The 21,610-nt window shown below is 42.9% G+C and overlaps 1 protein-coding gene and 1 pseudogene across 2 annotated transcripts in view; one reads left to right on the top strand and one right to left on the bottom strand.

Annotated features, from left to right (window-relative positions):
- TDRD1 (tudor domain containing 1) overlaps positions 1–11,195 on the bottom strand; it is a 40,536-nt gene extending 29,341 nt beyond the window's left edge. For both annotated transcript variants that reach the window (XM_066240003.1, XM_066240004.1), the window contains exons 1-4: positions 10,971–11,195; positions 5,599–5,926; positions 3,147–3,205; positions 1,707–1,851 (exon numbers count right to left, since the gene is read on the bottom strand). In XM_066240003.1, the coding sequence (XP_066096100.1) occupies positions 1,707–1,851; positions 3,147–3,205; positions 5,599–5,893 (499 nt within the window). In that variant the 5' untranslated portion in view covers positions 5,894–5,926; positions 10,971–11,195. The remainder of the gene's footprint in view (positions 1–1,706; positions 1,852–3,146; positions 3,206–5,598; positions 5,927–10,970) is intronic.
- Positions 6,480–19,312, top strand: LOC136311177 (signal peptidase complex subunit 1-like; annotated as a pseudogene).
- The last annotated feature ends 2,298 nt before the right edge of the window (positions 19,313–21,610 follow it).

Here is a 21,610-nt window from a genome sequence, read left to right as displayed (position 1 = left end):
AAAAAACAAAAAAAACCAATGGTTTGGCTGTTTCTTAGAAAGTTCAATATATACCTTCCCTTCTGACTCAGCGATTCTCGTAGGCATGTACCCAAGAGAAAGGAAACATACGTCCGCACAAAGATGTGCAAACATACGCAGAGAGCTCTTCTCATGCTGGTTCAAACGACACAGCAAACTGTTCCCACAAAGAAACAGACCCACAAACCGTGGCCGAATCATACAATGGAATACTACTCAGAAAATCACAAAAATAATTAATGTGCATGCAACATGACTGCATCAAAAATAATTATATGCCTGACCAGGCGGTGGCGCAGTGGATAGAGCATCAGACTGGGATGCAGAGGACCCAGGTTCGATACCCCGAGGTCGCCAGCTTGAGCGCGGGCTCATCTGGGTTGAGCAAAGCTCACCAGCTTGGACCCAAGGTTGCTGGCTCAAGCAACAGGTTACTCAGTCTGCTGTAGCCCCATAGTCAAGGCACATATGAGAAAGCAATCAATGAACAACTAAAGTGCCACAACGAAAAGCTGATGATTGATGCTTCTCATCTCTCTCTGCTCCTGTCAGTCTGTCCCCATCTATCCCTCTCTCTGACTCTCTCTCTGTCTCTGTAAAAAAAAATAAAAATAAAGAAAATAATTATACCATTGATTTGAGGGAGGAAAAGAGGGATAAGGGAAAGACAGGGAGAGAGAGAAAGAGAGAGAGGGAGAGAGAAGCATCAGCTTGCTGTTCCGCTTAACTGTTTCATTTAGTTGTACTCAGTGACTGCTTCTCCTATGTGCCCTGACCGGGGATGGAGCCTGCAGCCCTGGTACATTGGGACGACACTTTTTCTACTGAGCCACCCAGCCAGGGCTCAAAAATATTCTTCTAAATTAAAAAAAAGCTTTTCACAAGAGTCCATACTATATGAGTATTACTAAATTAATTTATGATTAAAAGGAAAACCAGTGGTTGCCTCTAGGGAGTCCAGTGACTGGGAAGGGGCATGGGGATACTTTCGGAGAAGAAGATAATATTCTGTGTCTTGATAGGGGTGTAAGTTAGTACATTTCAAGCATGGACGTTTTATCTAAAAAAAAAAAAAAAGACTATAAAAAATAAGTAAAGCAAGCCCTGGCCGGTTGGTTCAGTGGTAGAGCATCAGCCTGGCATGCAGGAGTCCCGGGTTCGATTCCCGGCCAGGGCACACAGGAGAAGCGCCCATCTGCTTCCCCACCCTTCCCCCTCTCCTTCCTCTGTCTCTCTCTCTTCCCCTCCCACAGCCAAGGCTCCATTGGAGCAAAGTTGGCCCGGGCGCTGGGGATGGCTCTGTGGCCTCTGCCTCAGGCAGTAGAATGGCTCTGGATGCAACAGAGCGATGCCCCAGATGGGCAGAGCATTGCCCCCTGGTGGGCATGCCGGGTGGATCCCGGTCGGGTGCATGCGGGAGTCTGTCTGACTGCGTCCCTGTTTCCAACTTCAGAAAAATACAAAAAATAAAATAAAATAAAATAAGTAAAGCAGCAGCAAGAGCAGGAGAGTGAGGACGAACAGAGGGTAGCATGGTGGTGGTGTTGAGGCTGAGAGATGGGTACACCACTGCCTATATACTATACTATTCTGTTTATACTTCATACATTTGATATTTTCTGTAACAAAAACGTTTTTCAAACGTGTAGAGGAATAATCTGACACACTGGAAGCAACACGCTCACCAAACAGGCCACAGCGATGGCAAGTCGTTGACCAAACAGGAGGTCTTAAGGAGTTGAAGAGGGCTGAGTCACTTATGGACCAGAAATTCTCAGCTGACCTGTGTATATTTTTGGACTTTGCAGGAGACACATTATTTCTAGGCTCCTATTAAGAAAAACAGAAAAGAAAAAAAAAAAAAAAGGAAAGAGAGAGAGAATAGCAATATTAAAACTTTGTAATAAGATTTTAAAAATACTAAATTTGGAATTTCCTCTTCCGGAAGATAAAGAGCTATTTTTCCCTATTCTTTCCATTAAATACAACTAAAATCCCAGGACTTATACATAAAACACACACAAGTCAACTCTGTGAGAAGGCAGCAGACAGGCTGGACCCAAGAAGAACCTGGCCACGAGTTCCCTGGGCTCTCTGTTTGCCTCGTCCACTCAGGCATGCGCTGGAGAAGCCGGCAACCTGGAAACAGGCTCAGACAATAAAGGGCCCAACCAAAAGCTGGTTCTCTCTAGTCAGGGCACAAATAATCAACCAATGATGGCATGAGTAAGTGGAACAACAAATCATTGTTTCTCCATCTCTCTCCCTTCCACTGGAGAAGATAAAAACACTAACACTGGCAAATACAGATAGAGATGTGGGATGCAGAGAAACTTGACACTCACGCGTTCTCAGTGGGAATGTAAAATGGTATGGCCACTCTGGAAGAAACTGGCAGCTTCCTAAACTAAATACACAAGGTCTACATGACCCAGAAACTGCACTCCCAGACATTCATCCCAGATGGAAAAGAACCCTCATGTTCACACAAAGCCCTGTACATGATGAGCAGTTCTGGTTGTAATATCTCACAACTGGAAACAACTCAGATGTTATCTTAATGCATGAGTGGTTAAACAAGCCATGGAATATTACTCAACCATAAAAAGAATCAAACTATTGATACAGCCAACAACTTAGATGAATCTCCACAGAATTACACTGAGTGAAAAAATCCAATCCCAAAATTATTTCATTTATATAATATTCTACATATGACAATATTTTGGAATATTTACAGGTTAGATTACTGGCCACCAGGGGTTAAGGAAAGAACAGGGACAGGCGGGAAGTGGATATGGCCATAAAAAGGCACATTAGGGCTCTTTGTAGTGATAGACATGTCAATATCCCGGCTGTGAAATATACTACAGTTCTGCAGCCTGTTACAACAGCAAGAAACTGGGTAAAGACTACCTAGCATCGCCATTATTTCTTACAGTTGTATGTTAACCTACAGTTACCTAAAAAGAAAAACTTGAATTTTTTTTAAAAAGCTACTAGGTGAAAGAAAAGTTTGACCTTAACCTGCGTATCAAATAATTCTTTATTAATGCAATACAAAAACATGTGTAGAATCTTTTATCCAACTAAAAACACCAAACAGGAAAAACCCCATAACTTACACTATTTGCTTCTTTGGGCAGTAAATCATTTCCAGCATTTAATGGTGACACTGAGTTTCCTGGGGAGGAAAAAAATAAAGCCTAATAAAAGCCGAATACTAATTTAATCCTGAAAATGTAAAATACCATAATTAGGTAATGCTCAGATAATAAATCTATACAATAATAATCTTAAAACTACACTATAAATAAGAAACATCCTACTTTTTCCTAAGGAAAAATAAGAATTTGCCTGGAATTTCCTTGGCTACTCATCTTCTCATTGTGAACTTTTCTCCTTTGCTAAGAGAACAATTCTCAGACTTTTTGGACTCAGGACTCATTTACACTCTTAGAAATCACTGACAACTTCAAAAGGCTGTTGTTTACATGGCTTATTTTATAAATATTTATTAGTACTAGAAATTATAAGTATTAGAAATTTCAAATAAGGCTCTGGCCAGTTTGCTCAGTGGATAGTGTCAGTTTGGTGTACGAATGTCTCAGGTTCGATTCCCAGTCAGGGCACGCATGAGAAGTGACCATCTACTTCTTTCCCTTCTCTCCCTCATCCCATCCCATAGCCAGTAACTCAACTGGTTGAAGCACTGGCCCCAGGCACTGAGGATAGCTCGGTTGATTTGAGCATCAACCCCAAATGGGGGTTGCCGGGTGGATCCTGGTCCAGGTGCATGCAGGAATCTGTCTCGCTATCTCCCCTCTCCTTACTTAAAAAAAAAAAGAAAAAAATTTCAACTAAGAATTTTAAAATATTTACTTTAAAAATTACAAATGCATCACATGTTGACAGAGTTTTTTGAAAAACAAAACAAAACAAAAAACCAGAAGGGTGGCACTGTTTTTTACATTTTTGCATATCTCTTTGGCTTAACCATTAACAGCTGGGTTTGCATACCTGCTTCTGTGGTCAATCTGTTGTGACATGTTGCTGATTGAACTAGCTGAAGAAAAGACGGCCTAACACAGGTATGTGATTGCAAATGAGCATTTAATGGTCTTCTCGGATAAGTGTGAATATTTTCCTTTAACATCACACCATAACTCAAATAGTACTTTATTAAGGGTTAGTTGCAATGTGGAATCTAAACTAATCAATAAACTTTCCACATCTGCATTAGAATCCATTGATCTCTTGCACTCTGATGAAATTTTATCCATGCATGACTTTGCAAAATGATGCACTGATCATTTGGAAAAAACTGAGAAATTTTGAGTTATGCAGGTCTTTCAAATGCTGGCATATTTCATTATACCACATCAAAAAAAATAATGTGTTAATATCACCATGCATCTCACCAAAAATGTCTTTAGAAGTATTGGGAAGCTGTCAAACTCAGAGTGACAGACACAAGTTGTGAAATTCTCATTTTTGCTTGAAAGCTTGAATTTTATCTTTAGCAACGAAACACTGTCAGCTGTTTTCCTTGAGGTGACAGGCACACTGACTTCATTTCTGAGAAAATGACTGTGAGACACTGAAGTCTGAATAACCAGAGTTTGTCATTCTTTTCAAGTAAAAATAATGTTCCCCCCAAATGTTTTTCAATCAGACCACAACTCAATCGTGCTTTTCATATTCGGCAGGAAGCGGAAGGTAGGGGGATAATTCCCATTTTGTCACACAAAACACTAAAAAATACCTGAAGACAAAGGTCAAGACATTAATAATTCATCCTGCTTCATCAAGGATATTCTTAAGAAAAACTGTCACGTCTGGCTTTTTTTGTCTTACCTACAAGTAAATGGCAACGAGAAGAGCTCGATGACTACTAGGCTCAGTTGGTGGCCCTGCCTCAAGCTCAGCTGATCAAGTGCCAACAGTTTTCCCCACCTTTGTTTTTGCACATCAGTGTCAAGTCCGCACAACTCAAAGGGCAGGTAATATTTTAGCATTAATAGAGAAATAATATTGACGTATTGGGGAAGCCCAGAGGCCCAAGGGCCGCACTCTGAGAACCACATCACCGTAACATTAAAACATCACCTCTCCCTGGGTTCAAAGAGGCTATGTTCTAACAGGGTCCAGTCTCCTTCAACAGCAGGTTTTTAGAATGATTTTTTTTAAAGTAAACTGAAACAAGTTAATGTCTTAATATATCTTTGTGAACTACTACATGCATAAAGTTAGGACAATACTGTATTTTAAAAATATGGTCAATCTTTAGAACACCCGTAAAAATTCAATGTTTCCTTTCTACAGTCTAGTAGGTATTGCTCTCTGTGGGGGAAAAAACTCATCTGTAGACATTCTCTCCCCAGGACTCCTTTCTGTGACTAATCTAGTCAACGGTGGCTAATTGATATCTGGTTTTCCCTTCTAAATTAGTATTTAAATGCAAATAGTATAGTAGCCATTTTATTATTGTGTTAACAGCCCACATGCGCAAACACACTTGTGAAAAGTCAAAGAAATCATAGAATAAGTAGTACTAAGCCTGTAGTTCTCACTCACCTGTTGGCAATGTATTCCTGTCCCCTTTGGATCCAATCACATCTCTATTGATGCCAGGAGCGTTTAAAGACACTGAATTATCTTCCTGAATAGACAAATACTGTTTCGTTTGCTCACAAAGCAAAAAACTGTTCTCATTTCCAGTTTCTGGGCTTTTCGGCCTGAAATTTGGGTGGTTAGGATATCCTCCAAGATTTCTTAAAGAATCATGTGATGGAAGCTTGCTTTCATTTTTCCCAAAATTAAATGGTTCTGTCATTTTATAAGTAGATGTCTCCAAATTATTTCTTGACATCCCATTAAGCGACAATCTGGCACGGAGAGAAGTCTAAGGAAAGAAATGTATTTAAAAGGCAGCTTTTAATTGCAAAATTAGAACTGCAGGCCCAGGTAATTTCATTTTTATGTAATGGCTAATTCTCATGAGCATTTCCAAAGCAGCTGGAACCATGATACCAAAGCCTGGCCTACAGGAACAAGAGAAGGACTATAACTAAGTACAAAGTCCAAGTTTAACAAAATTCAACAAGGCAACCAAAGACCAACTTGAGACATCCAAAGAGTAATCTCATAGCTCTACACCGCCACCACTTTTAAGAAGCACTGAGGCCGGCAGCCCTTGGGCAAGGGTGGCGCGGTCCTGGGCAGTGCTGGTGGACCCACTCCCAGCACCAACACCACCCACGGCCAGCTCTTCTCGGCGCGGTGCCTGGCCCGCCTTGCCGTCAGCGCCTCCCTCGGGGGCAACGCAGCGGGCTCCAGCTAGCTCCCTGCGCTTGGCATCCGGCAGCGGCCATCGGCAGGCCCGCCAAGCTGTGCCCAGTCTCCAGCCCCGATGACCTCCCAGTAGCACCCGACGCCATCCGCCTCCCCACCCCGTTATGCTGCAGCATCTGAGCTCGCTGCCCACGCAGATGGATTACAAGGGCCAGGAGCTGGCTGAACAGATGTTTCAGGGAATCATTCTTTCCAGCAATAGTTGGATCTATTCACAGGCAGTGACTGAACATTTGTCTCTCTCTCTCTCTCTCTCTCTCTCTCTATATATATATATATATATATATATATATATATATGTATAAGGTCTACCAGAAAGTTCTGTCCATTTTTGGAATAAAACAAAATACAAATTTTTCTTACCGTCAATAAACTTTATTAAATAATATATTTCCACACCAATTGTATCTTCTGAATATGGTCCGAAATGGTTTGCTGAGCTGAATTAAGTCTTTCTGCGATCTCAGATGTTGTCAGGAAAGGATCTTGCTCCAACATGGTCTTAACAACATCGTCATCGATCAAAGATGGTCGCCCAGAACGGGGCTTATCAGAAAGGTCAAAATCACGTGTTTCAAATTTTTCGGACCATCTTCTGCATGTTCTATCGGAAACTGTACCTTCACCAAACACCTTCAATAAATTTCTACATGCTTCTGTAGCATTTCTTCCTTGTTGAAATTCGTATACAATACAGTGGCATAAATGAACTTTATCAGTAGCCATGGGTACACTATTGCTTCACACATAAGACTAACGTGAATCAACTTTGTTTTAGTTAATTTGCTACGTCAGTATGTATACATTAAGTGATAAAAATAGAGAGGCACACATGCGCCAAATAAACATGTACTTACGTGTCAAACTTGTTGTGATAGAAACGAACAGAACTTTCCGGTAGACTATATATATATAGCATTATATATATTATATATATGTATATATGAAAAAGCAAATCCGCCCATAACTATATATATATATAGTTATGGGCGGATTTGCTTTTTCCTGTTTGCTGACACTTCCTCATGGCCCACTTATCACCCCACCCTCTCAAGTGATTACTTACCTCTTCAAGACCTAGGCATAGAAAACAAAAAATCAGGGGAAAGAAAAACGAAGAGGCATGCTAAAAATGAATGGTTGGTGCTTTCATGATTCAGCTTTACCACTGAACCTGCTTTTGCATTGTGTGAGTTGAGCTAAATTTTCACACTCAAACCAAGAGCTAAAAAACACCTAAGCTCTTGGTACAGCTGTGTATAGATTTTGTTCTCTTTATACAATGTGTCTGTAAAGTCATGGTGCACTTTTGACCGGTCACAGGAAAGCAACAAAAGACAATAGAAATGTGAAATTTGTACCAAATAAAAGGAAAATCCTCCCAGTTTCTGTAGGATGTGGCAGCATGTGCGCATGCGCAGATGATGACGTAACACCATGTATACAGAGCAGCCCACGGCCATGCCAGTCGAGATGTGGACGGTACAGAGGAAAGTTCGGTGTGTTCTGTGGCTCGCTAAATTCGAATCTGTGACCAAAATGCAACATGAATATCGGTGCGTTTATAACGAAGTGCCACCACATAGGAATAACATTACTCAGTGGGATAAGCAGTTGAAGGAAACCGGCAGTTTGGTGGAGAATCCCCGTTCTGGTAGGCCATCAGTCAGTGACGAGTCTGTAGAGGCTATACGGGATAGCTACCTAAGGAGCCCTAAAAAATCTGTGCGTGAGCTCACATCGAACTGCACTGAATAGGTATGAAACTGGGAGAGTTTTCCTTTCATCTGGTGCAGATTTCACATTTGCCTTACTCATAAGTTTAAGGCATAGATTTCACATTTGTATCATCTTTTGTTGCTTTCCTGTGACCAGTCAAAAGTGTACCACGACTCTACGGACACACTGTATTTCACTTCTCAGTCCAGCTTTGACGGACGGATACCTAGTTTAGATCTCTCTATATAATCTTTGTGTGAAATAGGAGAACTAGCAAATACAAGTATGTAGTTTTTTTTCAGGTCTACAAAAATAATATATGCCTCATAAATGGTAGTACAATTTAACTATCAAAATTTTACAATTCATTATTAGTTAAGCTATTATAATATTTTCAATTAACACAGCCTGACCAGTGGTGGCACAGTGGATAGAGGGCTGACCTGGGACACTGAGTTCCCAGATTTGAAACCCCAAGGTCTCCAGCCTGAGCAAGGCGTCACTGGCTCGACTAGAGCCCCCTGTCGAGGCACATATGAGAAGCAAACAATGAACAACTAAAGTGCCATAATCACAAGCTGATGCTTCTCATCTCCCTTCCTGTCTCTTCAGGTGTCCCCAAACTACGGTTCGCGGGCCACATGCGGCCCCCTGAGGCCATTTATTTGGCCCTCCGCACACTTCCGGAAGGGGCACCTCTTTCACTGGTGGTCAGTGAGAGGAGCACTGTATGTGGCAGCCCTCCAACGGTCTGAGGGACAGTGAACTGGCCCCCTGTGTAAAAAGTTTGGGGACCCCTGCCTTGCTCATAAAAACAAAACAAAAACAACAAAAAACAAACTATAGTACAAAAAAAGCTTGTGAAAAAAACAGGAAAAGGATTTTCGTGTTTTAAAAGAAATATCTTGAACCCTACAACAAAATGGTGATTGATTAAATCGAGTCATCACCTACCTTTGCAGCCTCTCAGAATCCCCTTACCCCCTTATACTATGTCCTTTGAATATGAACCCACTACCCAGAGTAACCTTGCTCTGAGCCAGCCTGATAACGACTTCCCTTCCTAGTCATCCTTCACAATCTCAGCTGTTCCCTACTTCTTGCATTTTCCCCATATGCTCTGCTTTAATAATCTCAGCTAAACTTCCATAAATTTTAATTTGTATCTACTGCTCTTATCTGTGTGCACCATCTGAGAAACTGTTATCCAGAAATTATGTTGGTTTGTTCTTATCCTTTTAATCTTAAAAATACTCACTGTTCTGCCCAGGGCACATAATAAATGTGGACAAATAACTCCTTTTGAACTAGTGACCTATAGCTCTGTCTGCAGACCACAGGCAAAACTTGCATCCATCTTTGCAAAACTGCTCGGAGGGAAAGAACTGCGGAGAACTGAAACTAGCCCGAGTAATATCTAAATGCTAACACGGTTGTGAACAGAAGAAAAAGAAATAGCAGAAAAATTTTCCCTCTAGGTGTCCTAAAACTTGCACCTTATTTCTTGCTCTAAATAAGGCCTAGCTTAATCCTATGACAATGCAAAAAAATAATGACATAATGAAAAAGAGATAAAACAGCCACATTCAATGGTAGGGAACTCTCAGTGGGTCAGATCCTGGAAGGGTCGCTAGGAGAAGGCCTGCAGCTGGGCAGCTACAGTGGGGGACCCTGCAACTTCCAGGGAGAACATTCCTGTAGCAATAAGCACACCTCAAGTGGAGGATCAGAGGAGAACCACAATGGTGGATGCAGGCAGAACAGAGAGAAATAGCGTGAGATTCCAAAGGAAAGTAACCTCCAGAGGAAATTGGGTGGGGATTCAAACACTGGCTGACCCTAGACCCTGTACAAGAAATATAAAGAGCATGTATTAAATATCAGGATAACTACCAGAAGAATAAAAATAGAATGCATAACTTTAAAAATAACAGGGAAGCCCTAGCCAGACAGCTTTGGTTGGTTGGAGTATTGTCCCAAAGCGCAGAGGTTGCCGGTTCAATCCCCGGTCAGGACACATACAGAAAAAACTATGTTCCTCTCTGTCTCTCTGTCTCTCTCTCTCAAGTCAATAAAATTTTTAAAAAATGGGGTGGGGAATTTCAATCCAACGGAAAAAAATTCAAGCACAATAAAAAAATCAAATGAGATGACAGTACCAAGCCCAAGTAATCTAGATATCAATGATTTAATCTCAATGAACACAGGAAAGAAGAGAACCAGAAAGGAAAACCCGATGTTCTGTGCCAAAGGCACACATAAAACAAAATCATATGGTAAGCTTGAAGACAAAATTATATAGTGAGGTTGAAAGTAAAAGGACTAAAACATATGCTACACAAATAACCCAAATAAAGGTGGAATGCTAATATTAATAAAACAAAACTGAAGGGTTCAAAGAAATCCTTGACTCACGATAATGAAGGAGGAGAAATTCAATCTTGCAATGATAAGGACATACCCTTTTGACAGAAAATAGTGATAATTATTCTAGTAACAATAAATTTGACCTAATAGGGTCCAACACAACCAAGAACACTCATTTTTCAGATACTGAGCATATGCTGGACTACAGGTCACCTCAATTAACTCCAAATAAAACCCCCAAAAGCCTATAAAAAGAACTAGTATCATACAGACCACACTCACTCACCACACTAGACACAAATCTCCATCTCAGATTTCACTTCCCTGAAAATCAGCCTGCAATTCACTAAAGGGTGAAAGGTTTGTTTATATATTTTTTTGTTTTAGTCTAATAGCGATAAAATATCACCAAGGGAATGATAGCAAATATAATGATATGAACAGTTACAAACTTCCAAAAAAAAATACTAGCAGGTCCAGGCAAGATATAAAGATGATAAATCTGATACCTTTTAAAGGTGGAGTAAACAGTAAAAACATTCACACACTGCCGTGCACACTGTGGCTGGATGACCCAAATGCAGTCTTCCTCCTCTGATGTAACAAACAATTATCATCCGTGTTCCAAGTTCTCCCAAGTGGAGGGAAGCTCTCTCCTTTCCTGAAAACAGAGACGAACTGGCTGACGGGGTCCTTTCCCCTTTTCTTTCTGCAGCATGGACCCGGGGCCTGAAGATCTGTCACTCCTGTTGCAACCAGGAAGCAATATACGTAAGAAACGTATGGTAGAGCAGAAATACGTTGGTAGAGCAGAAACACAAAGAACCTGCTGTACCTGGAAGTATCCTTGAGTCAGCACACCAGTGCTATCTATGAACACATAAACTTGCCAGGGCATCAGATCCTTATCTTCAGCCCAAAAGATACAGATAGCAATAAAAATCAATAAGCAAAACTCATGAATAGAATGTATAGAGTACAGAGATAAGTAAACAAGAGGGGAGAAAAATTCCATCTCATTTGTAATTTAAAGAATTTCATAGTGAAATAACTACGTATTATTCTGCCTAGCATAGTTGCAATGAAAAAGAACACACAAACACAAATTCAATTAAAAATTAATAAATAAATTTTAAAAAGAAAAAAAAAAAGAACACATTACTGAAGGGAATATAAACTTAATATGCCCTTTCTGGGAAATAATTTGGCAATATATATACATACATATATCTAAAAAGTCTTAAAAGACATCCCTGGCCACTCACCTGATAACTCTACTTCTAGAAATCATCTCATTAAAATAATCCTGGACATAAAAAGCATCCTGCATGCAAAAATGTCTATTTGAAATGGCCAAAACAATTTAGGTAAAAAAGTTAACTGTGATGCTTCTACTAGATAGAATATTACACTACTATTTAGAACCCTAGTTATTAAAACATTGTAAAATGTCTATTAGAACAGAAAATTTAAAAATTGGGGGAAAAGCCTGACCAGGCGGTGGCACAATGGATAGAGCATTGGACTGGGATGCAGAAGACCCAGGTTTGAGACCCTGAGGTCGCCAGCTTGAGCGCGGGTTCATCTGGTTTGAGCAAAAGCTCACCAGCTTGAGCACAAGGTCACTGGCTCGAGCAAGGGGTTACTCGGTCTGCTGAAGGCCCGCAGTCAAGGCACATATGAGAAAGCAATCAATGAACAACTAAGGTGTCGCAACGAAAAACTGATAATTGATGCTTCTTATCTCTCTCCGTTTCTGTCTGTCCCTATCTGTCCCTCTCTCTGACTCTCTCTCTGTTAAAAAAAAATTGGGGGGGGGGAACTGTATAGTCAATATAACTTTTTTTTTTTTTTTTTTTTCATTTTTCTGAAGCTGGAAACGGGGAGAGACAGTCAGACAGACTCCCGCATGCGCCCGACCGGGATCCACCCGGCACGCCCACCAGGGGCGACGCTCTGCCCACCAGAGGGCGATGCTCTGCCCATCCTGGGCGTCGCCATATTGCGACCAGAGCCACTCTAGCGTCTGCGGCAGAGGCCACAGAGCCATCCCCAGCGCCCGGGCCATCTCTGCTCCAATGGAGCCTTGGCTGTGGGAGGGGAAGAGAGAGACAGAGAGGAAAGCGCGGCGGAGGGGTGGAGAAGCAAATGGGCGCTTCTCCTGTGTGCCCTGGCCGGGAATTGAACCCGGGTCCTCCGCACGCTAGGCCGACGCTCTACCGCTGAGCCAACCGGCCAGGGCCCTCAATATAACTTTAAAAAAAGAACAATAGCCCTGGCCGGTTGGCTCAGTGGTAGAGCGTGGGCCTGGCGTGTAGAAGTCCAGGGTTCGATTCCTGGCCAGGGCACACAGGAGAAGCGCCCATTTGCTTCTCCACCCCTCCCCCTCTCCTTCCTCTCTGTCTCTCTCTTCCCCTCCCGCAGCCTAGGCTCCATTGGAGCAAAGATGGCCCCGGGCGCTGGGGATGGTTCCTTGGTCTCTGCCCCAGGCACTAGAGTGGCTCTGGTAGCGGCAGAGCGACGCCCCGGAGGGGCAGAGCATCGCCCCCTGGTGGGCAGAGCGTCACCCCCTGGTGGGCATGTGTGACATTCGAATAAAAGCTATAAAATATATTAATAGGCTTTAGAAATAACTTCAAAGGAACTAGTCCAGTAAACAGGTGAGCCCAGACTCCCAGGATGGCTAGGAGCTGAAGAGTCCTTGAGATAGAGAAGTCGCTAGACTCCCAGGATGGTTAGGAGCTGAGGAGTCCTTGAGATAAAGAAGTCACAAAGAACTCCTAAGACAGTAAATGTAACCACATCCTAGGGGATAGATAGGGATATTTCCAGCTGGGGCTTTCAACTGCATGACTGGTTACTAAGGCACGTGACTAGAATTTAATTTGGGGGAGCCAATTGCTAAATGCCAACTTTGCTTCTGTATGAACTGCTTGCTTGCTACGCTATAAAAACCCCTAGACTGTAGGCGCTCGGTGTGGCTCTTATTACTACCACTAGAGTCCACCCCTGCGCAGGTTTATTTTCCTTTGTTTTGTTCTCTAATTCTTTTGGCCATAAAGATTTGTCTTAAACTCTCCAAGCGTCTCCAGTGTCTGTTTTACCCGGCGAGTGCTACACATGCTGGGTGGATCCCGGTCGGGCGCATGCGGGAGTCTGTCTGTCTCTCCCAGTTTCTAGCTTCAGAAAAATACAAAAAAAAAAAAAGAACAAAACTCCATTTAAAAAGATGGATGAGGCCCTGGCCGTTTGGCTCAGCAGTAGAGCGTCAGCCTGGCGTGCAGGAGTCCTGGGTTCCATTCCCCACCAGGGCACACAGGAGAAGCGCCCATCTGCTTCTCCACCCCTCCCCCTCTCCTTCCTCTCTGTCTCTCTCTTCCCCTCCCACAGCCAAGGCTCCATTGGAGCAGGGTTGACTCAGACGCTGAGGATGGCTCTGTGGCCTCTGCCTCAGGCACTAGAATGGCTCTGGTTGCAACAGAGCGATGCCCCAGATGGGCAAAGCATCGCCCCCTTGCGGGCGTGCCGGGTGGATCCCAGTTGGGCGCATGCGGGAGTCTGTCTGACTGCCTCCCCATTTCCAACTTCAGAAAAATACAAAAAATTAATTAATTAATTAAAAATAAATAAAATAAAAAGATGGATGAAATACATTAAATTGAACAGTGTGTTCAGGCTTAGGTAGATTGATGGGGGAATCTTTTTCACTGTCTTTTTTTATATCAAAATTATATTTAAGGATGAATTACACTTATATATAATGTCATTGCACATTAAATTAAAACTTTTTTCCTAATGTGTGGTTACTTAAACCACAAAACTAGAATTTAGGCATTTTCTCAAGGGAAACCCTCAAAATGCAGCATATAACGCCAGGGATAGCCTATCCTAACTGTCCTTATTTTCTAAGGCTGACAGTCAATCCATAGTTAACCGGCATCTTATTACACTGTATTAGTTACCTATAAACATCTGTGTCTGTCTGATTATTTTAAGTAGTTTCAGTACAGGAACCAAGTCCTGGTTTTAAAAAATGAACAACAAAAGCCTTCTGATTACTCACAGTGCCTAACATTATGCTTTGAACAATGAGATATTCAACAGATATTCATGACACAACCATTTAAAATGTGCTATCGCACCATTTTCACAGCAGCTGGGACAAGGTAAATGGAATGCACCGTTTGAAACGACATCTGGAAGTCTTCAACAGAGAATTATATCATGCTATGAGGCTCACTGAAATAGCAAAACTTTGTTTTACAATAACTCTTCAAATCCCCAAATTAGTAAATATATTTGACTTTAGGAACAACAACAGAATCAGTCTTTGACACACTGTAAAAAGTTTAAGCCAGCAATGGATTTAAGTTTAAGAGAAGTTCCACCTATTGTGGAAAATTTAGGTAGAACAACATCTCATTTGCTTTTCCCTATTCAAGAACCTGTTCTATAACTAGAAGTTTCTACTTTTTTTCATTTTTGGACATCCTATTGCATGGCATATTTCTTTCTTTTCTTTTTCTTTCTTTCTTTTCAGAGAGAGAGAAAGAGATAGAGGGACAGACAGGAAGGGAGAGAGATGAGAAGCATCAACTTGTAGTTGTGGCACCTTAGTTGTTCATTGATTGCTTTCTAGTATGTGCCTTGATTGGGGAGTTGGGGGCCACAGCCGAGCCAGTGACCCCTTGCTTAAGCCAGCAACCTTGGGCTCAAGCCGGTGACCCCATGCTCAAGCTGGATGAGCCCATGCTCAAGCTGCCAACCTTAGGGTTTCGTACCTGGGTCCTCAGCATACCAGGCTGACGCTCTATCTGCTGCGCCACTGCCTGGACAGGCTATTGGATTCTTCTTCAATAGATGGTTCTCTTTCCCACTGACTGGCTCCTCTTTCTGGCCTGTGATCACAACCTTTCAAACATCTGAGTTAGCCATCATGTCCCCTTTCCTCCAGGTCCTCAGCTGCTGATGTAATTCAACTTCCAGACTCCTCACTATTTTGGACTTTCTCTAGTTCAGAAACCCTCTTATACACATGACTCCCCTCCCAGATTCCAGATGTGGGCCAATAGCCAGTCAATAGGAGAATCATGCTATCCCTGGCTGTCAACATTAACTTCCATTTGGGTACAAACTTTTGGTGCAGGCAGCCAGGACTGCTGTGAATACACAGAAAACTCATAGTAACCTAAAATCAACTGGAACTCATTTTTTTTAACTGTATCATATGATAAAATTGCCTTTTCCTTTTTGATTTATAGTTCTATAAAATTTTAACACACATATAGACTTAAGGCTGAATTGCAACACAAGCAAGAACACCAGTAAGAGTATGCATTTATCCCTACTTGACTTCATCCTTTGTTAACCCCTGGGCATCCTGGGGCAGGTCCTGTACCTTAATGCTGTGCTTCCAACCTTCAGCTGCAGAATTCTGTTATACAGGTACAGAGGGGTAACAAATATTGCTGCAAGGGTCACGATACCTCATAGGCTAACCTCGGCCAGTTTTGAAACAAGCTATTTCTCCCATTTGTAATCCATTATTTTTACATGCTACTGGTGATGAATAAAAATGCATTTATGACCACTCTCAAATCTATAGTAATTAGGCGTTTCATTAGCTAACACAGGAGATAAGAAGGGTCCACAAATTTTACGTTAAAGGAATCACTGATGTAGTAAAATAGCAGTGGACTGGAAGTGACTAACCTATACAGTCCTAAAAGCAAAACTAAGCCCTTGGCAGCCCTGGCTGGGTGGCTCAGTTGGTTTGCATTGTCCCTATATATAGGCACATACAAGAATCAACCAATGACAGAATGATCAAATGAAACAATGATCCTTTTTGCTCCCTTGGAATCCTGCTTCTTCCTTAAGAGGGTGGGAGCATCGCAGGACACAATACTAATAGTGATGTAAGCTCTCTCCTTTCTTTTAATACCATAAAATGCACGAAGCAGTTTACTTAGATGTAACTTGGTTTTCTTCTTGTGGGTCAAATAAGTTTGCAAATATGATATATATGTTTGCTCGCTCTTGGTGTGGGAGACAGACTGTAAGCTGGCAAAGTTATTATAGCCTAAGGCTTAGTTTTAAAACTAAGCTTTTCCCCACATCCTTGACCAGGGGTCCCCAAACTTTTTACACATAGGGCCAGTACACTGTCCCTCAGACCATTGGAGGGCTGGACTATAAAAAAAACTATGAACAAATCCCTATGCACACTGCACATATCTTATTTTAAAGTAAAAAAACAAAACAGGAACAAATACAATATTTAAAATAAAGAACAAGTAAATTTAAATCAACAACTGACCAGTGTTTCAATGGGAACTATGGGCCTGCTTTTGGCTAATGAGATGGTCAATGTTCGGTTCCATATTTGTCACTGCTAGCCGTAACAAGTGATATGACGCGCTTCCAGAGCTGTGACGCGTGCATCCCACGTCACCGGAAGTAGTGCTGTACGTGAGCGACCCACGCTTTGTGGTGCCACCACATACAGTGCTCCAGGAGCACAGGATGCATCCACATCCTGTGCTCTTCTCACTGACCACCAATGAAAAAGGTGCCCCTTCTGGAAGTGCGGCAGGGGCCGGATAAATGGCCTCAGGGGGCCACATGCAGCCCACGGACCGTAGTTTGGGGACCCCTGCCCTTGACTGTTGCCTGATAGAGGGTGGTGCACTCTCATGAAGAATCCCACTATGCCTCAGATAAGTGACTTTGTATCAGAGACTTCTTTGTTTGTATATTGAATTAGTTTGGATTTCTGCACTATAAAATGAGGCAGACCCAGAGCTTGCTCTCTCTCAGTTCCTAAGATTAGCATTAGAGAGGAGAGCAGAGAAGGGCCATGTGGAGTAGAGGAGAAGCAGTTAAGATGGTGGAGTGCTGAAAGAGAAGCCAATTAGTGCAGAGTTTGTACAGAGAGAAGGAGATGGGGAACCAAGGAGAATAAGGCTGGTGAGGTAGACACCTTTGATTCTAGGAAACTCAGATAATTCAGTAGCTTTGTGAGCACTGAATGAGTGGGTTTTGGAGCCCAGTGTGTGTTTTTACTTGCCTGCCGGGTGCAAGCTGAGATTAAAGGTAATGGCCCACCAGTTCTTGGCTCCGTTGTTTCATTACCATCTGTCCGAATCCTACGCGAACCTGCAAAGGCCAGGCGGCTCTGATGGTGGCCGCGGCTACTGGCTTTACACTTCCCTAAAGTTTGCTTCTGTCTTCCTGGTAACCCCATATGGAGAGAATGGCTACTCAAAGGAAAACAGTTTTAAATCTATAAAACTCAATGGTTCCGCCTGACCTGTGGTGGCGCAGGGGATAAAGCGTCGACCTGGAAATGCTGAGGTCGCCAGTTTGAAATCCTGGGCTTGCCTGGTCAAGGCACATATGGGAGTTGATGCTTCCAGCTCCTCCTCCCTTCTCTCCCTCTCTCTTTCCTCTCTAAAAAAATGAATTAAAAAAAAAAAGAAAGACACTGCCTTTCATCAGAAAGAGTGTCAAAAATAAATAAATAAATAAATAAAAACTCAATGGTTCAGCAGAACATGAGCTTTAAACTTGGTCAGACCCAAGAGTGAACAGTCTCATCTCGCCTATGTAACTGTGCTTAGTCAGATCTCTTCACCCTTCGAAGATTCGGTGGCTGTAAAATGTGGCCAATAGCAACTTCCTAAAAGGCAGGTATTATTTCTAGTAATTTACTTTTATACCATTCCCGCATATAAAGAATTTCTTCCACTCATATGGGACCAGTTTGCATGTTTTAAGATGGAAATAATTTAAAGACTAATATATCCCTGTTTCTTTACTCCTACTGATGAGGAAGGGAGACCTGAAAAGGTGAAACCGTGAAGGAACATGCCTCCTCCCTGCCACTCCTACAGATGAGATAAAATAATCCAGGTCAGATCCCTAGGTCATGCAATTTCGCATTCAGTACGCTGGTGGCTCAATATGGGAAGTAGAGGAATCATCCTTACTGCAGAGGCCAACAGGGCAGGTGTATTTACAGCAGGCACCGATTATCAACAAGTGATCAGCACACAGAAAGCATGCTATAAACACTTGTAAAATAATCCAATGTTGATTTACTCAAAGCTAAGCCAATGCTGTGATGCACCTTCCTTTCCTACAGGAGGTAGGAGGTAGGAGGTAGAGGAAAATGTCTATTTTTTTTTAATGGTTTGCACCATAATTTTGAGTTAATCAAAGATAATGAATACACAATCTAGTTTCTTTAAGAGAGAAGAGGGAAAAAAGGTCCCCTCCGCAAGCTGGCATTCACATTTTAGAGAGACAGGCCTGGAAATGCTGTTTTGCAAGGACACTGCAGGGCCCTCGCTGGCCCAGAGGCTCAATTCCAACATCCTGGTCCCTTGCTCCTCCCTTCAGCATGGTACCCTCCCCACACCAAAGTCTCCAACCCTAGACCTGCCCTTCCCAGCCAAGGTCCCAGGGCCACCCGCACCCTTCCGTCCTCTCTCCACTTCCACGATTCTTGTACCTGCTCAACGCCTGCCCTCAACGCCCGACTTCAACGTCCAGCGCCCAACGTCCGGCCCCTCAAATAAATACCCAAAGCCCCGCAACCCACACGCAGTACCCTTCACCCTCGCCTGTGCCTGGGAACCTTGACCTGGAAAGAGGCAAAAGGGCCACTGACGCCAACCTGTCTCCAAATTCTGGCTGTAGTGACCTCAGCCGGTGCCCCGACAGCCTCACTGCCCAGCTCACCGTCGAGGCCCCGCAGGCCGCGCCTGCGCAGTCCGCACCCACCTACACACCGCCCCCGCCCCCCCCCGCCCCCCCCTGCGCCCCGGAAAAGGAAGCGGCAGTCTAGGACTGGCCGGTGCATCTGTGCAGCAAGACGATACCAAAGCCGCTCAGAAAGTTCCTTTGGGGAAACAACATAGTTTTTGTTGTAGCATCTTCTAGGAGGGCGTTTGTGGGAACCTGGAGGGCAAGTTTTGAGCTGAAAGCTTCAGACCTTGTCTCTGACAAAGTCACTTGGCTGGCAGTAACCACTTAAAAACCTTACAAGGCTTTGCAAATTAACCACCTCCTCTGCCTGGTCTTGGAAACTAAACCGACATAATTGGTTTTTTTCCCCCCCTTACTAGGAGAAGTCATTATATGTTGATGTCACTGAAATAAAATATTTTAAAAACATAATGTAAAACAATGGACCTTTCCAACAAGTTCAGGAGAAAACTGGTACCACCATGTATCCATCATCCAATTTCAACATTATCAATTCATAGTCAATCTTCTTGGCTGCTAACGGCCCCCCCACACACATACACACAGTCCCTCCCACCATTGTTTTGAAACAAATTTTGCTCTTTTTCTTTTCTATATATTTATTTTTTTAGATCAGCTTTGTATAGCCAGGGGCTGCGGCCACCATCACAGCTGCCTGGCTGGTGCAGGTTCGCATTTGATTCTGACAGATGGTAATGAAACAACGGAGCCAAGAACTGGTGGGCCATTAGCTTTAATCCTAGCTTGCACCCCGCAGGCAAGAAATACATACAGTGGGAAAACATTTTCCTTTCCATTCAGGGCTCCGAAAGCCACTGACTTATCTGAGTTTCCTAGGATCAAAGGTTTCTACCTCACCATCCTTGTTCACCTCTGTTCTCCATCTCCTCCTCTCTGCATAAACTCTGCACAAACTGGCTTCTTTTTCAGCACTCTAGCATCTTGGCTGCTTCTCTCCTCCATGTGGCCTTTCTCTGCTCTCCTCCAGCATGGGCTCCTCTGCCCCATTTTATAGTGTAGAAATCAAAATCTTTAATCCAATATACAAACAAGGAAGTCTCTGATACAAAGCCACTTATCTGAGGCATAAATGGGATTCCTCATAAGAGTGCACCACCCCCTATCATGCAACAGTCAAGGGTGTGGGGAAAAGTTTAGGCTTAAAACTAAGCCTTAGGCTATAAGGACCCTGCCTGCTTACAGCCTGTCCCTCACATCCAGTGCAAACTATAAGCGAGCAAACATATATATCATATTTGCAAACTTATTTGAATCTTTAAATCTACAAAATAGAGCCTGACCTGTGGTGGCGCAGTGGATAAAGCGTTGACCTGGAAATGCTGAGGTTGCTGGTTCGAAACCCTGGGCTTGCCCAGTCAAGGCACATATGGGAGTTGATGCTTCCAGCTCCTTCTCTCCTCTCTCTCTCTCTCTGTCTCTCCCTCTCCTCTCTAAAATGAATAAATAAATACATTTTTTTTTTAATCTACAAAATAGAAAAAACTGTGCAGTTACCACAAAAGTCACACCCACTCTCCCCTTTACTAATGTTATATTAGTAGGATATATTATTACAATTAAGGAACTAATATTGATACATTATTACTAAAGTCCATAGTTTCTGTAGATTTCTTTTTTCTTTTTTAATCTATTGTCCTTTTTCTGAGTCAGGGTCCCATTCAGGATACCATACAACATTTAGTTGTCATGGCTCCTTAGGTTCTTCTTGGCTATGGCAGTTATTCATACTTGCCCTGTTTGGACAGTCTTGACATCTTCCAGGAGTACTGGCCAGGTATTTTGTAGGATGCTTTATTGCTGGAATTTGTTTGATGTTTTTCTTATAATAAAACTGGAGTTATGGCCTGACCAGGTGGTGGCACAATGGAAAGAGTGTCTACTTGGGACACTACGGACCCAGGTTGGAAACCCTAAGGTTGCTGGCTTGAGCGTGGGCTCATCTGGCTTGAGCACAGGCTCACCAGCTTGAGTGCGGTGTCACCTGCTTGAGCATGGGATCATAGACATGACCCTATGGTCTCTGCCTTAAGCCCAAGGTCACTGGCTTGAGCAAGGGGTGACTGGTTCCACTGGAGGGCTCCCCACCCCAGTCAAAGCACGTATGAGAAAACAATCAAAGAACAACTAAGGTGCTGCAACTATCAGTTGATGCTTCTCATCTCTCTCCCATCCAGTGTAGTCTGTCTGTCCCTTTCTGACCGTCTGTCTCTGTCTCTTGCTTAAAAATAAAAACAAAGAAACTAGAGGTAAGGGTTATTAGAAGGAAGTTTACAAAGTGCCATTTGTGGCCCTGGCCGGTTGGCTCAGTGGTAGAGCATCGGCCTGGTGTGCAGGAGTCTCGGGTTCAATTCCTGGC

This window comes from Saccopteryx bilineata, chromosome 7, assembly GCF_036850765.1.
Source record: "Saccopteryx bilineata isolate mSacBil1 chromosome 7, mSacBil1_pri_phased_curated, whole genome shotgun sequence".
Classification (NCBI taxonomy): domain Eukaryota; kingdom Metazoa; phylum Chordata; class Mammalia; order Chiroptera; family Emballonuridae; genus Saccopteryx; species Saccopteryx bilineata.
This window is presented reverse-complemented; position numbering and strand designations above follow the sequence as displayed.